The 16524-nt window shown below is 36.0% G+C and overlaps 2 protein-coding genes across 11 annotated transcripts; both read left to right on the plus strand.

The window, feature by feature from the left end:
• Positions 1-229: 229 nt before the first annotated feature.
• LOC149029935 (uncharacterized) lies at positions 230-4294 on the plus strand. 4 transcript variants are annotated; one of them, XM_089142253.1, is made up of 9 exons: positions 230-640; positions 804-978; positions 1088-1264; positions 1356-1725; positions 2546-2672; positions 2763-2920; positions 3030-3092; positions 3708-3779; positions 3867-4294. In XM_089142253.1, exons 4-9 carry the CDS (start codon positions 1534-1536, stop codon positions 3933-3935), a joined length of 681 nt encoding a protein of 226 aa, XP_088998379.1. In that variant the 5' UTR covers positions 230-640; positions 804-978; positions 1088-1264; positions 1356-1533; the 3' UTR covers positions 3936-4294. The 4 variants fall into 4 exon arrangements, with proteins under 4 accessions (XP_088998379.1, XP_088998380.1, XP_088998381.1 ...); XM_089142255.1 differs by having other exon boundaries at positions 232-640; positions 2763-2917; XM_089142256.1 differs by having other exon boundaries at positions 233-640; positions 2790-2920.
• A 2488-nt stretch (positions 4295-6782) lies between these two features.
• Positions 6783-14808, plus strand: LOC149029936 (putative E3 ubiquitin-protein ligase RHB1A). Of its 7 annotated transcripts, none has more exons than XR_016171215.1 (7): positions 6783-6944; positions 8032-8197; positions 12557-12686; positions 13274-13706; positions 13876-13985; positions 14296-14375; positions 14487-14808. XR_016171215.1 is itself a non-coding variant. In XM_089142260.1 (7 exons), the coding sequence occupies exons 4-7, from the start codon at positions 12621-12623 to the stop codon at positions 14317-14319; spliced, it is 633 nt and encodes a 210-aa protein (XP_088998386.1). In that variant the 5' UTR covers positions 6783-6944; positions 8032-8197; positions 12020-12103; positions 12557-12620; the 3' UTR covers positions 14320-14808. The 7 variants fall into 7 exon arrangements, 6 of the variants coding, with proteins under 6 accessions (XP_088998386.1, XP_088998388.1, XP_088998384.1 ...); XM_089142260.1 differs by adding an exon at positions 12020-12103 and having other exon boundaries at positions 14296-14808; XM_089142262.1 differs by having other exon boundaries at positions 14296-14362.
• Positions 14809-16524: the final 1716 nt, after the last annotated feature.

Here is a 16524-nt window from a genome sequence, read left to right on the forward strand (position 1 = left end):
GTAGAAGAAAAAAGGGTATTTATGTAATATTTTAAAAGGATATATTCGGAAAAAGAAAACTCAAAACAGATATGAAAGTATTCCCTACTCGAGCCGGCTACGGAATTACGTAAGCCGAGTTGAGAGACGGCTCACTCCATTGCTGTCTGAGTATCCGATGACTAACGTAACCGGATATACCGGTGGACCTGGTTGTAAAAGGCATGACCGTACAGGGAGACGGTGAGGTAGTTTCGGCTTTCGACGGCAGTTGGTAAGCATTTAGGGAGTGTGTTGCAGACTTGCAGCTCTCCTCTCTCCTCTCTCTCTCTCTCTCTCTCTCTCTCTCTGGAAGTTGCACATTCTCACATGCACTCTCCAAGTCCAGCAACTGTGCGATCTGTGAGGGTTTTTTTTGCTCTTGATGGTAGCAAACGAGCGTCTCACACTCCAACTCTCTTCCATCCAATCCGCTTTGTAAAATTTATTCACATATCTATCTCTAGTTCTCTCTCTTCTCTGCCTTAATCCGTGCTTGGAATTTGATTTCTTCGATGCCGGAAGCCTCTTATAGCTCATCAAGAATCTGGAAATCGACTGCATTTCGTGTTTTTGTGGCGAATCTGTCATTGTTTTCTTCGAATTTGAGAATTGGAAAGAGGTATTTTAGTTTACTTCTTGTATGTATATAGGCATTTGCCTTTAAACTTTTGGATCTCCAAAAATTCATTCCTGTTTTTGTTAACTGTAGATTACTTATTCTGATCTCTGCTGTTGTTTTCTTCTTTTTATCAATGTAATCTGCTAATTGTGTTGAAATGCAGGATACGGATAAGAGTAGAAAAATGAAAAACGTGAGGTTTCTATAGTTAGTCTCCGGAGAACATCGTTTAAAGCTGTTCAGAGCTTCAGGGCTAAGCTCCTTTTTGGAATTCAGTTCTGGATAGGGCGGATTATTCAATTGATTGCGTGGAATTACAATCCGAGAAAGTGAGAAATGTAAGTTTCTGCACTTGTGTTTTGCAAGGAGAGCTCAATGTCTTCGGATTTTGAACCCGATTAATCACGAAGCCATCTGATTTCAAGATTTTTTTTTTCTTTCTTCCAGGTTACAGTGTGATGTCATCTTTTGTTTTTAAACTCAGAGGGACTTAGACGACATGATTTTAAAATGAAACAACTGACTGTCATTTATTTTCCATCAACTAAATCCGTGAATAGGAGGAATTGGGTATTTTCATTACCTCTGATTCTGTGCATTTGAGTGTTCTCTGTGGTGTCAGAGGTAAGTAATTACAAGTTTCATTCATAGGATTACAACGCGTGTACGCCTGTAGAAGTTGTCACCTATTTGCTGTGATCCTCCTCATTTGCAGGTTGATTGATGGATCAATGACAATAAAATGACTCAATTTGGACAATGTTAGTAAGAAAATCCGTGGCCCTCTGACTCGTACAAAACGGTTTTGTTCTGCCAATTCTCCAGTTTTCACTGGATTGCTAGTATCTTGACCATTTGGATCTTCCTGGGCAAGAACCGATTTTATCAAGAAAATGTTGGAAGCTGAGGTGTGTTCTTCTCGGGTTCTGTCTCCTTTTCGTGAAGAAAGTGGTGACGAGGAGCTCTCTGTCCTTCCCCGGCACACGAAAGTCATTGTTACGGGAAACAACCGAACAAAGTCAGTGTTGGTTGGTCTGCAAGGAGTTGTTAAGAAGGCTGTTGGCCTTGGCGGCTGGCATTGGCTGGTATTTCACTTTTCTTTTCGGTCTTCTTCACAGTGTAATATATGGATGTTCGTTTTTGTTCTTTTTATACTTAGATGTAATTTAAATGCTTTATCCGTTGCCCCGTTGGGGGACGAGGGGGTTTGAGAAAACAATCAAAACATGCTATTATCCGAAGGCTCATGATGTAAGTAGACACCATTCTATGGTATGAGCCGTCTACCTTACACAAAGGCAATTAAATGGGAAGCTTCCTCATAAAATATAGGTAGAATATGTTAGGATACTTGGACCACTTGAATGGGATCAAAGATTCTAATTCAGAGTCCTTTAACATATAGGGAATTTATTTCTGGTTTGCCTTTCTTCATTTAAATTTGTTAACCCCAAATCTAGGGTAGTGCGTTTATATAAACACTCACACCTTCTATGGCATGGGCTCTCTACGTTGCCTCCTAAAATATCAGTAGAATATTTTAGGATACTTGGACCACTTGAATGGATGAAATATTCTAAAGCTGTTTACATTTATGGTCCCATGAAAATTTAGAGCTTAGCCATCAGAATCCAACTGTATTTGCACTCAGTCTCTGCTGGCTCTATTGTTTTGTTACTTGCATATACTAAATCAGGATTCTAAAAGTTCCTCTGATTTTGGGCTTTTAATCGAATATCAAGAGCCTCATAACAATCATTTTATTTGGAATATCATTCTGTATTCCTCTTAGGTGCCTTTGTGCTCATAAATGGAAGGGCAATTTAATTTTGGATTTTCTTTTGCTGACCTACTTTCTTTGTTGATGTTGGTTGTTAACACACCACCTTCTTTATGGGGTTCTAGGTTCTGAAGAATGGAGTAGAAGTTAAACTACAAAGGAATGCTTTGAGTGTGCTCGAACCACCCACAGGAAATGAAGATGACGATGATGATCATGATTTAGATAACTCTTGCAGTAGCTCAGACATGGGTGAGAAGGAGCAATATCTCTCTAAGTTAATGTTCAAATAATTTTCCGGTGAATTTCTTGAGGTTGAACTTTATTATTTCTTACCATAAGGTTTCCACCTTGCGTCTTCTTGGGCAGCAAGTAGCATTCAGTTCCACAAATCAAGCAAGCCAAGAGTGAGGAATACGAGGCCCTGGATATCTGCCAAATCAAGTAATAGAAGCCACTGTAGGGAAATACAATCTAACATCCACAAACCCCAACTGGTAGTAAGAAATCAAAGAAAACATTATACAGAATGTTGATATGTTATACTTTGGTAAAGTAAAGTTTATATAGCAGTTGACCTTATATATCAGAGTTTGTCTTGGATCACAGCGGGTGAAGTTGGAAAAGCTAGGAACAAATTCATTGTGGAGATATTGGAAGCGGTTTGATCTTGTAGGTTTCACTAACTTCATTTATTTCAACCTTTTATAATTTTGTTATTTTGTTCTGCAATTCTAGAACTAGTAAATTGTGGTGAATTTGTGTTTATGCACAGATGACTTCTTTGACATACTGTATAGGTTCACGTATTTTTTTATTAAGAGTTGTAATTGAGAAGAAATTGCTTGTCAATTACATGGCAGTTGTGGCTCTACTGGACATATCAAACAGATATTTATAATTTGTTGATGTATATCACCTCTCAGGTCACAATAAATCTTATTTTATTGTGGTGAGAATCCATAAAGATACTCCCTAGTTCTCTAGTTTTGCTGATAATTCTTGGTGAGTCTATTCACAGTCCAATTCAATGCAGTTGTGGGTATTTACCATGCTGGCTGATCCAAATCTTTAAGGAGGATCTCAGTTGCAGTAATGTGTATAGCAATTAATGGTTTCTTTTACCCTGCTGATAAAAAGTATTTCATGTTTCAAGCAAGTTGTTTATTGGTTGGATGCAGGCATACCAAATGAGTTACAAATCTTAACTGGCTTGCTTGCTCTTACTGGTTTATTCTTACTTTGTTTTTCTTTGCTGGGATTTGACTGGGATGAATTTTACTGTAGGCAAGGAACAATCATCCTAATCCATCAAGGGAGCAAATGTTGGATGCTGTAAAGCGGCACTTCTCATCACTGGTTCCTCTCTACTCCTCTTCCTTTCTCCGTTTCGCATATGATTATCATGTGTTACATCTGATTATTATTTTATTGGCCATTCATCAGCATTTGGACGAGATTGAAGTGATCATGGGATTCATTCATGCTGCAAAGAAATTGAAAGCCATGGATTAGTAAATGGCAAGCATCGGAATACTGAGTCCAAGGAGAGGGTTTATATAAATGCTTGTATAATACCATATATATGATATATGTCACCCCCTAACCTGAATTAGTACATTTGATTTGGCTCTTGTGAGTACTGATGGACCAAATCCTGATTCTAATGATCTGCTCTATGATATTTATCTTTCTAACCATGTTTGTAGTTGGCTAAGTTAAGTTGAACCTGGTTAATGTATTCTGTAATTGAGATCTGAAGATTTTCACTGATGAAAACCTGAAGACCTGAGTTTGTTGCCATTGTACAGTGATGGTCCTGTGTAATGTGCATATCATTAGGCAGTGCATGGATGTGTTTGCTCAATATTAATAGGCTAAATTTTCTTGTACATGATATCTGGTCATTATATTGCTCTCCCGGTCCAGCACTTCCCTCAAAAAATTAGGAAAAAAAGACGATCTGCTCAAAAGTAATTTCACATGAGACTTTAGCACTGCCATGTTTTTTATAAGCATGATTAAAGGAGTGTATCTTTTTAGTCCAATTTAAAATGATATGAAATCTCAATCCACAGTTGCCTTCATCTCATTTCTGTTCGTCGTCACTGTTAACATTACCTCAACCAGCAACAGTGCAACCCACCACACGAAGCAAGAGAGCAGTGGTGGTCAAGGTTACTAGTTGATATGTATTTACGTTAGATACAATCGAAACGTTACATATTGATGTCTCTCTACTGGATTATATTGAAATATGTTGTCTAGTTTGATACAATATCCGAGATGAGATGAAATGTCTCTTAAAATCACCTGACTAACATGATGTTCTATGATGATATTTTAAATCTTGAATCTTAGAAAATGATGTGAGCTCATTGAATTAGGCCACCCTAGCACCAACCTAGATTATTTGGATGTATTATGGCGATGGTTATTTTCATAGATATACAACAAGCTAGGTGAATAAAAAATTAGTTAGGATTTCTTTCAAAAAAATTTGACAGCTACCAAAATCATGTCACTTACATATAAATGGATAAAATTTACAAGAAAAGATAGCCAAAAGATTACCTTTTTATACAAAATTGTTGACTACTATTTTCACTATTTTTATGTTTCTTAAAATATCTATTAACATGAAACTTGCATTGCTTGTGTGGTAGAACCTCTTCCTAATATTTTTGTGTAGTTATTTTTCCTTTCTATGCCGATTATGAATATGACGGCTAACCACTTCATCTCTAGCCTAATATGCTTAATTACCTAAAAGAGTGAATGTAGAGAATAACATTAATTTTTTCTTGGAAAGAAGATTATACATCATTATCATAATTTTCTCTTCATATAGTATTGTGGGTCTGTTCTTTATAAACGAAATGTGGGATATATTTAATTGTGATAGTTAGAGTAACGGATAAAATTAACATTTTTGTATATGTAAAAATTTATAAATCTCCACCTCTGTATTTCACGATTTTGTTTGTTACTAAATGAGTAATATATTCGATCAAAAGGGAAAAACAAATAATAAGATGTTCATCTTGTATTGTATTGGATGATTATATAAATGTAAAAGAAGTAGAATTTTTTTGGTTTATTTTCTTTCTTTACATATAAATGTAGAAGTGAAAGAAGATTAAAGTGAATTGATTACAAGTGAATAATAAGAAATACGGCTCAAATTGATCAAAATGAGACCTCTTTAATGATTTGGTTTCAAATAGGTCCAATACACATCACATCTTCATAATTCATCGCAATCATCAGAATCCTGATCCTTACCACCCGACCGTCGGATGCATAAAGCATATGGACATTCTGAGAATGAAAAGGATGGCCCTATGGCCCACACAATCAATACCAATGGTAGTTGATGTGAAGGTATGGATAACTACCATGATGAAATTACACACGTAATCACGTAATGTGCTGAGTCATTTGAAGCTTTCTACATAACGGATCGTCTAGGGCTTCGAAAATTGAGATGATGCACATGATGGCTTTACAACCACAAACTATAGGAGATTCACCGTATTAAGTGATGAGATTTTTTAAAAATATTTTATTATATTTTACTTGTAGGTCCCATTGTAGTTTGTGTTTGTAAAGCCGTCTAAAAACACAGAGACCACCCCAAACTGCAACATTGACACCCCTACTCGCAGCCCACCTGACATAGATAGCCCCACGTGACCTATATCAGGTGGGTTGTGAGAGAGAATTTTGGGCGTATGGGGGTATTAGGGGTAAATTATGTGAATAAATGGTACCACAGATAGGGCATTATGCCTCTAAAGGGACCAATCAGTGCCTTGCCTGGATGTAGAGGATCTAGATTTGTTTATATTTTTATTTTTCAAATAATTTTGCACCGGTCGATCCATTGGTAGATCGAAACCTTTTAATTTAAGTTAAACTAGATAGAACCGACCGCTCAAATTTCATGAGGGACTATACCCCGCATGAAATGAAGAAATTTATCCACGAAATATAAGAAGTGGAGTATCAATTTCTTTATAGATGTAGGACATGTGTCCCAATATCACATCAAATGATTGAAATCTATTTATAAGTGACATCATAGAATTGTAATTCAATTTAAAAAAAAATGATATAATTTATAAATAAATCTCAATCTTTTGATGTAATGTTGAGACACTTGTCACAAATCTATAAGAAAATAAACATGATATTAATCAATTTCATCAATGTGCACGTTTGAAAGGTGATGGTGGTTGTAAAATTGAAAAAAAGCGCACGAAGGGCCAAAACCTATTTTTGGAATTTTGGTACGAAAGATACTCGTTCTCATTTTAATTTTTAAGCCCCTCAAGTTTTTCTCTGTTTTTATTGTGAAGTGCTCTCACTATTTCAATTTAGCCTTCTCCCCTCGAGAGCCGAGAGGGAAGAAGAAGGGTTGCAGAGGGATAAAGCCCCTGCATTTGTCTTCCATTGAGAACGAATTTGGTATGGGAAGACTCAAACTGACTTCGCCAATTCGATTTCTTCTGTCATAGGGAGGTGAGTTGGCGTTTATCTTTTTTTGTTTGATTTTCGGTTACTGGTATAAACTCTACTAGCTGGCTTTTCTATTGGAAGAACTGTTCGCCTCCTTGAATTAATCCAATTGCTCTTTTTCAATTTCTTGTAGCTTTTGCTTCGTTGTTGTTACGTTCCCTTTTTCTGATGCCCTACGTTGTTTCATGCTTGCTTGATGACTCATCAAAGCTGTAATAGCCGGAAAAGTCACTGAATTTCATTTTTTCTTTTTGGGATTTAAATTGTTCGCTTTCTCTTCTTCCCTAGATCCAATGAACTGGATTGCTTTCTTCCTTTTATTTTTTTCAGTTTGAATATGTTAGTTTTAGAATTGATTGCCCTGTCCATTCTTTTTGAGTTGTCGTTTGATTATGTTCTCGTTCGTCACTCCAAATTGGCTTGGTTTTTCGTTTTGCTAGGGTAAATTAAGTCGATGTTCTTCTTTTATTGATTCTTACAATTCTCTGTAAAAATGGCCTTTCGGACTTCGTAGTTATTCATTTTTTTTGTTATGCGATCATTTTTCTTTTCTTTAATTCAGAGGAACTCCTCGTATATGGTTCTGGTCTTTATGATGTTTGCATATACTGTTGCGGTTGAATACTTTGATGTTCTTGTTGGTTTTAGTTTGATCGAGTATCAATAAATTAATCGAGAAAATTCGACTTCATAGTTTAAAGGGATAACTAATTGGGAGGGGCAACCGTTTCAAGGTTTTTGACGACTAGTTTAGTGTTTCTTCTTCTAAACAAAAAGAAAAATGATTCTTTTATAATATTTCTTCGTGAAAAAGTGTCAACAGATAAGGCATTTTTCAAAGTTTTTCCTGCGTAAATAGGAGAATTTTAGGTGGTTTACATATATATATTTTTAAACTATGTGGCTTTCATATACAGTTTTATCTCATTTGCATATTTAATGTTTTCCTTCTATGTAAAGTATTTATGTTTGCTAACATATTCAGTTCTATCTTATTGGTGACCTTAGGTTTGTCTTAATTGGACAACTTTAATGAATCTCTATTAAGTTTATAACTTAATTCCCATTTGTTTGGATCAAGTCTCTGCAGATTTTGTTTGCCAATTGTGAAGCTAAAAAGTACTGGTATTTTCCCAGATGACAGCATATGGTAGAGTCACCCAAAAAGTGAGATTGATTAGTGGAATAGTGGGCAAGGAGTGAATATACTTAGGAAACAATATCTACGTGCTGGAAGCTATACGGAGGACAAAAAGGTACTTCTTACTTGGTTTGCTGTGTTTTTGTGAATGAATCGATAGTGTATCCGCCTTCAAGGTTTTGGTAAAGTCAAATTTGTCCTTTAGCATTATCTGCTGCAGATTTGGTTTGCTAATGTTTTTTGTGAATCAGTCGATGGTGTATCCGCCTTTAAGGTGTTGGTTTGCTAATGTTTTTTGTGAATGAATTGATAGTGTATCCGCCTTCAAGGTGTTGGTAAAGTCAAATTTGTTCTTTAAAATTATCTGCTGCAGATTTGGTTTGCTAATGTTTTTTGTGAATGAATCGATAATGTATCTGCCTTCAAGGTGTTGGTAAAGTCAAATTTGTCCTTTAACATTATCTGCTGCAGGTTTAGAAAGTCATGAAATTGGGAGTTGGGGGAGGGGGGGGGGAAGGAGTAAATAGTTATTTTCGGATCACAAGCAATCTAAGTATGGTTGACGTCAATGCATATTCGTTGTTTAGTGAAATTGTTTGATCCACTCAATTATTTTGAGCCTTTTCAACGACTTTATCTTCATCAGATTATTTTGTCTTTTCCAATGAGTTATCATCATCAGGTTCCTTTTTGAAGTGTCTGGTGTGTACTAATAACAATGTTAGGAGTTGAAGAGTGAGCGTCAACATTAACCATACCTGGGATATTTTGATAATGAGAAGGCACTAGAAAATAATTAGCTCCTAAATATGGGAAAAATGCTCAAGAAAAATTGTGCATATTAAACAATTACAGGAGTTGAAAATTATCTGAAAAACCAAATTGAGAATAATTGTAGTTTGGAAATTTGGCAGTTTCAATTCTTTTCTGGTGCCTTCTCACAGTCAAAGTACTTGTTTACTATTCTTACTGTCTTATTTGGTTATTCATATTTATAATCTTTTATGTTGTGGGCATTGATGCTGTCTTTTACACATGGGTCTTGAGGGTTGCAAATTACTAGTGAGGGTGGGTCTGTGAGGGGGAAGGGGAAAGAGGTTGTACAATCAGGCACCCTGAGAAATGACACTCAAACTTCTATTCAGTTATCAATTGCTGGATTAAAAGAGGAGAGAATGACACATATCTTTGTTGTACGATGAAATTGAATATAAAGTGACTCAAGTTCTAACTCTAGCAAACGTCTCTGCAAGTAACCTGAAACAACTGTAGTGTTGAAATAAAAATTTACAAAATGATCCAACTCCCAACACTTGTTGGCCCAGAAATCACTGGAGGTTCTTTTTGGGTTTGGGTCTCCGAAGCCAAGCATGCCAGTCCAACCAGTCAAGTGATATTACATCAACAAGTATACTGAATCTGCCTGTTACTTTTTCCTTTTTATGTTTCTCTTCTTTAAATTACAATATTGAGTTGCCTTCAAGTTTTGGACATTTGATTTAATATGCCCAAATGAGGTACTTTAACTTGCAATGCTGGACTACACATTCTAAGGAAGAAAAACTTTGGCTAATGATGGGTATTCTTTGCACAAGTTCATGGACATGAATTGAAGTAGTGGCATGTCTTCTTGTTGTGCAACAATGCCATGATCTCTTATGGAGTCAATGGTTATGAAACATATAAGGAACATTAGTAGTAACTTGTTTACGATAATGAATTCAAAGATCTTTTAAAAGATTTGCTGTCTATTTTCTGTTGAATTGCATGCACTCATATTTATATATGAATCGAGGTTCAAACGCTAGCATATAAAATAGTTCTATGTAGCTTTGCTTCAATCTTTTCTTAGCTAATCATAGGTTTTAATTTTTTGTGTCTGTATGTCTTCTCTTAGTATATTACGATTAATGCTTGTCTTTGCTATGTTTCCCCGTTCCCAGTGCAACAATAATGGTATACTGCTGGAATTGGTGATGCAGTAGTCAAAACAAACCATTTGTGTTGTGTAAGTTCAGGAGTCCTATTAGTGAGTATTAGGTTGGTGCTAAGCTATTACTGAGTTGTACTTGCCATGCTACTGTTGATTTTTCTTCTATCTTCTCATAGTGAAACCATCACATAGCTTGCCAGTGGACATAGCCTTCGGGTGAGCTACGTGAATCCTGTGTCTTTTGTGTAATCTCTTCTGTTTTCGTTTTCTCTGTGTTGCTTTGCTAACACATATCCGAATGTAGAATGGGAGGGCAAAGGGATGAAAATGAGGACTGGTTTTCCTGAAGCTTCCGTTGGGCTTCTAGCTCTGTTTCCTTATCTGGCTGACCCTTAAGCTATGTTTCCTTATTTGGTTGACCCTAAAGCTTCTCCATAGAAGTAAAAGAGGCCATATAATGGGTAAATTTAGCATACTTCCTAGATAATAAAGCTTCTCTGAGAGGGCTTATGCTTTTGATGCATTCATGATCAGGTTTTCCTTCCTATCAACATGAGTTGGGAGGGAAAATTCATATAAAGCAATGGTTGTGAACTCACAATTGAAATTGCTTTCAACAGTGGAGAAATGTCCTGAAAAGGGAAGATTATTTACTTGTCAAACTCACTTTAAAATTCCAGTTTTTCTAGCCACTTGATGCAGTGACCTAGGCAAAACTGCCTCTAGTCCCGAAACTCCCTCCTTTTTTTAATCTCATTAACTAGAGGGCATACAAGAAAAGTATGGAAGTGGTAAAAGTGGCTTTGCGAAAATTTGCATTTTGGAAGACAAGGACAGGTGATAAAGTATATAAAGAGTGGGATAGGGAGACAGTCCGTTTGCTCGCTTTCCTGGTAGCTAACTGTTGGGAATTCTGAAGGGAATGGCATGGGGATTGGAGGGTGAGATGCTGGAGAGAGTTCATGAGGGGCCATTGGAGATGATGCTAGAGAAAGATGTAAGAGTGGGTAGTCATTGGAGGAGGCTGTGGGAAGTTAGGTTAGCAGGGTTAATTTTAGGATTTGAAATTAGCAGGGAAGAAAGAGAACTGAAAGTTTACTCATTTGGGTGGAATTACTTTTGAGCAGCGAAGTTTGAGTATGGGCGAGTGATCAAAATTTTCCGATATTTGCATTGCTGTTTATATTATCTACCTAGAATACTTGTTGTTTCTTACTACATGTAAGCTTTGCTTTCACTGCTTGTTTAAGATTTGTGGAAGAGAAATGGCAAACAGAATGAAACATTGGATTACCAGCACCTAAAATTGTGATAAAAGAAATAGAATAGGATTTACAGACACATTTCTAGGTGGCATATGAAGTATTCTTGTGGGGAAGCTGTCTAATAAATTATTGCTTGCAGATGAGTTACTGCTTAAGAACTTCATAGGATTGTTAGCAACACAGCGACATGATCAGTTTGTAGTTAGTTGATTCTCTTATATATCCTAATTATTTTTTGGCTCCCTATTTGTCTGACTGATATTTCTATCTACTAAATATTTATTACTTCAAATATCTGACTAATTAAAATACATATACATCCATCACACAGAGTTCTCTATATTAAGTTGCAAAGATAACACGTTTTGAAGTAACTGTACAATCAAGAGGATGTGTGTTGTAAAATTAGGCAAAACAAACATGACTTGGTTGTGTGGCCCCTGCTCTTTGATATAGGAGTCATGCTAAATACAACCCTGTCGCATTTGAGTGAAAGAATCGCATCCATGTGTATGTGCATATATGCTCTTTCATTGGTTCCCAATCAGTTATTTCTTTCATCGCCCCAAACATGCCAATATTAGCACTGATGGTACATAAATCAAACAACTATTCAGAGTTCCTAGAGCTCCTTGCAAGGCTTGTTGGAAAACTCGTTGTCGGACTTGATTAATGGCTCTTTGTTGTTCAAACTGAATAGTTTCATTTTTGGAATTTTCTAATCATTCCACTATTACAGGGGCTGTGTCCAGTCAGCGGTCTCTTGCCCATAAAATTAGTTCCTGTCAGATTCTGATATTCATGTCCATCTCCTCTCAACATGGTTAGTTCTTAAAAATTTTCTCTATTAGGTGTTGAAATGCGAGGAAACCTGTCTATTAAAAATGTTATAATGACTTTGTATACCAAAATCAATTTCCACTTGTTTTTGGGTTTTCTGGACAATATCACCAGGTTGGTTTTTGATTTTTCCTGCATTCATTATGGATAGGCAGAAATTATACAACTGGCAACTAATTGTTATCCCAACTAAATCGGGTAGGCTACTTGTGCGGCTACCTCTACATTGACAGAAGTTTCTCCATGTATTTGTAGTTCTTGCATTTAATCTACATCTTCTACATTTATTCTTGTTGTACTTGTATAAGCCAAGTTATTCATACTTCTAGAGATTGTGTATTTAATATTGTTTCATAATTTCTGTCTTGATTTATCTTTTGTTTTGGTTGTGTGGTATTTTCCTCTGATGGTATTTATATTGGTCTTTTTTGGGAAGGGAAAGGAAAATAATGTACCAACTGTGGAAAGTTTCTTCTGGATATTGGAGATAGTTGAAGGAAATGGGTGGCTGCTGCTGTTGTTCTTCCAGAAGATCTCAACATAATGCAACACCAGTGTATTACTATGTTAGTTTTTGCTGTTCTCTGAATCATATTTATTTTGAATTGGTTTCCTTTAAATTACGGTAAATTTTTGATGCCCTTACGGATGGTCTCCGGAAATCACGATTGCAGATATTGGTTTTTAGTGGTAAAGGATCCACGTTGTGTTCTGGAAACAAGGACAGCTTGTAAACGCAATATCTGGACATTTGTAATGGATGTTGATTCAAGATGCCCAATGGATGGCTACATTTAAAAATTTGAAGTCCTGGCTAGAACTGCTGGGTGAATTTTTTCCCCATTCAAATGTATCTATCTGAAATTTCGTTTGATTGGAGTAATTTATTTGACAAAATTGTTCTTTTATTGAGTTTTAGCCTTTACCTCTTTGATTGGATTGGTGATGTTCCTTTTAGTTCCCCTTATTAATTCTGTCTCTCTTTGGATTTTTATGGTTGATTTAGAATGGATTTGCAAAGCTTGTATTTGTTGCTATAGCCAATTGACTATTTGGGAGAAGTAATCACTGTTTTATCTTATAAAAGAAAGGGATTCCTTGAGATTGTATTTATGTTCAGATATTCTTTTTCAATTTGATACCCTGTCTACAGTGTCCACGAAGATCGGAGGAGCGTGAGCCGTTATCAGCACACCATGCTGCAGCCTCCACACTCTCTTCTGGGCTTCTTGTCCATACAGATCTGGAAACATCAACACCTGACACTTACCGAGCACCACCTGCACCCTTACCCTATGATATGGATTTAGGGCGTCCACAAACTCCACCAGTCATTCAGGGAAGCAGTGCTGACAAGAGTGACAATGCACCGCTGACAACAGAAACTGAGACCGATGGAGAAACAGTCTGTGTCAGTGGTTTTGAGACATCCACTGTGTGTGGGAATATGAAAGAAGTAGGATGCAAGATAGAGAAAAGCTCTGCAATTGTTTCTGCTAAGGAGTCTGAAGTTGAACATTCAAAGTTGGATGAACCTATTGTTTCAGCATTTGAGGAGGAGGATGTTTGCCCCACTTGTCTTGAAGGTAATGATGGTATTTTACTTTTGGCCTTTTTTGCCAATTCTTGCGTATGATTGCATGAGTCATAATCATATTAACCACCTTTTCACATCAATGTATAACTTTCTAGTTCTCTTGTTCTAGTTGAACTAAGAATGGCTGCCATAAACCTTAAGATGTTTCTTCCCTGCAGAGTATGATGAGGAGAACCCAAGAATTCTCACGCAATGTGAACATCATTTTCACCTTGCCTGCATTCTTGAATGGATGGAAAGAAGTCACACATGCCCTGTATGTGATCAGGTAGGGTAGATTTTTGTTTTTGCCGTGTTTAGATGACAACTTGCTCTCTTCAAGATAATGAGGCTGAAGTATTTGTTTGCTTGGGCTATGCATTCAGTTCCTAACCAGAGACCTGATCATCAATTGTATAGTTCCCAGCAAACGAGTTTCGCATTTCTTCTCTGAGCAGCATTCTCTTTTATAATCTCAGTCTCCTTATTGAAGGGGCAATCCCTTTCATGTTATGTTTATTGTGTTTTTTCTTTACACTAACTGAACTTCTGAAAACTGTGGATTTGTGAACAAGCACCTCTTTTTTAAAATTTTGCAGGTGATGGTATTCAACCAATCCTGAACAAGTAGCAATATGAGACTTGCTAGAGTAGACATGTTCCATGGTAGGACAAAGGGGTATGGAGACATGGGATTGCTTGATAAGTCATCTTTGTAGTTAGATTCAACTATAGGTGTCATGTTGTAAAGGTCCTATGTTTTTGAAGTATAAATTTTTTTTTTTGTCAGTATACATTGGAGTTGCATAAGACGGAGAGATTAACATGTTCTATATCAAAACAATCTGCTTCTCCAGTGCTGTCTCCATTTGATTGTTAGTGGTGTGATGCAGTTAGCTGTTTAGAAGCAGAAGAACTATCAAAGTTTCACGCAAAACTCGAAGCAGCTGCCTTTATTTTCTTTTAATTTTTTTCCTTTAGAAAGTGTTGAATTCTGTATCCTCTTATTGTTCCAGTCCAGGAGTTGATCTTCTTTCTTTTCTGTACAGGTTATCCTTATTTTTTCTAGATACAGATGAGCATGATTGATTGTTATTTGCAGGAGTTGTATATTGTACATGGTTCTCTCTCTCCTCCCCCCTTTCCCTCTCTCTGGTGCAGTATGTGGTAGTAGACAGTATAGTATAGGATGATAACTCTCCACAATGTGCAACTAGAAGATGTAAGATATCTGCTGCATTTTATAAACTGAATTCCTTTGATTTTATTTCTCTCTGGTCTTCTGAGTTCTGATTCCAAAGAAGGGGAATGAGATCCTTTTAAATTCAACTAAAAGTGATTCCTGGTAAAAGGGGTAGGTTTTATTACAGGAATTCCTGTAAACAAGATGGATATCTTGGACATTTCAAGATGGGTACTATGCTTAGGTTCCTGGTGCTGGTTATGATTTAATTTGTCTGTAAATAAATATATTAGGTGAGAGATCAGTCGTATTAAAATATAAAATAAAATGTAGGGTAAGAATATATATGAAATCACTCTTTATTTTTATTTTTTTTATAAGTATATGAAATCACTTTGTCCACAAAAAATGAGCTGCATCAAAAGGTTGACCATTGCATTCATATATATAAATATATAAATGGAATATTTCATTCCAGTGGTTCACTTCCCACTTATGTCTCTATCCGTGTGACCCTTGATTGCAACTTATTTAGAATAGGGAGTCTTCGTCAAAAGATGTGGTTGATAGGTCAATAGAGTAGGCTGAAGAATCTTCGTTTGGAACAAAAATGGGGACCAGAAGAATGACCAACCATCCCAACAGAAAATGCATTAATTAAGAATTTAAGGTAATCAATCTTCCAGATCAAACTCAAAATTGTCACTAAAAGATAAAATAAAATAAAATTCCATTTATTTATTTTTTATTCTTTTCTCCGGTCTCTCTCCACATATATATATATATATATGTGATTAATTAAGGTGAATTAATTTTACGAGTGTCCCAAAGTGGGATAGAGCTTCAATCCATAGCATTGAACTGCCTACGGTGAAGATGTAATGAGCCGTTCTTCATCGAGTGGTTTAGATTTCGACTTGGATGATCATGCGCAGATTGAAGTTAAACCCCCAAAGTAATATCCAATCACATCTGGAGACAAGAATCCATGTGATAGCCAATATTCGCTATTTCTAGCTTACCATGATGGCAGTTCATAATAATTAGTGATATAATTAACTTTTTTGGGGTAAAGTAGAGTAGCATAACTGTTAATATTTCCCACTAACCTTTCTTTTTTGGAGTGAGGTTTGGCTTGCCAATTTACATGACTGTATCTTCCTATCGACTGTAGGAAGATAATTTTATATATATATATATATATATAATTTAAATATGGGATACTTACTCTTGTTTCTTGTACTTTGGGTTTATTATTACTTTATCCCTTGTACTCTTAAAATTACTAATCCAAGAACCTTTAATTTTGTCTACAATTGCTAATGCCTCTTTATGGTTAAACTTCATTAGTTTATTGATGATGTGTCATCTTTATATTTTCTCACAAATTCCAAAAGAACCTTGAAGATTTTTTTTTACTTATTTACCCTTTTATTGAGTTGCAATTCTACCCTTCATTAACTATGGGGAAAAAAAATTAACCTTAAATCCGTTTTCTTCTAAGAAAAAGAAAAAAAAAAAAGGCTGAATAAAGGAAAGAAGTGATTGAAGAGAACTCAAAACAGAAATTGAAGATGAGGGAAATAAATCCGTTTTCTTCTCTAAAAAGAATAGGTCGAATAAAGGAAAGAAGTGATTGAATAAA

The sequence above is a fragment of the Hakea prostrata genome, chromosome 1, assembly GCF_041222555.1.
Source record: "Hakea prostrata isolate BN-2017 chromosome 1, UWA_Hpros_2, whole genome shotgun sequence".
Lineage (NCBI taxonomy): Eukaryota > Viridiplantae > Streptophyta > Magnoliopsida > Proteales > Proteaceae > Hakea > Hakea prostrata.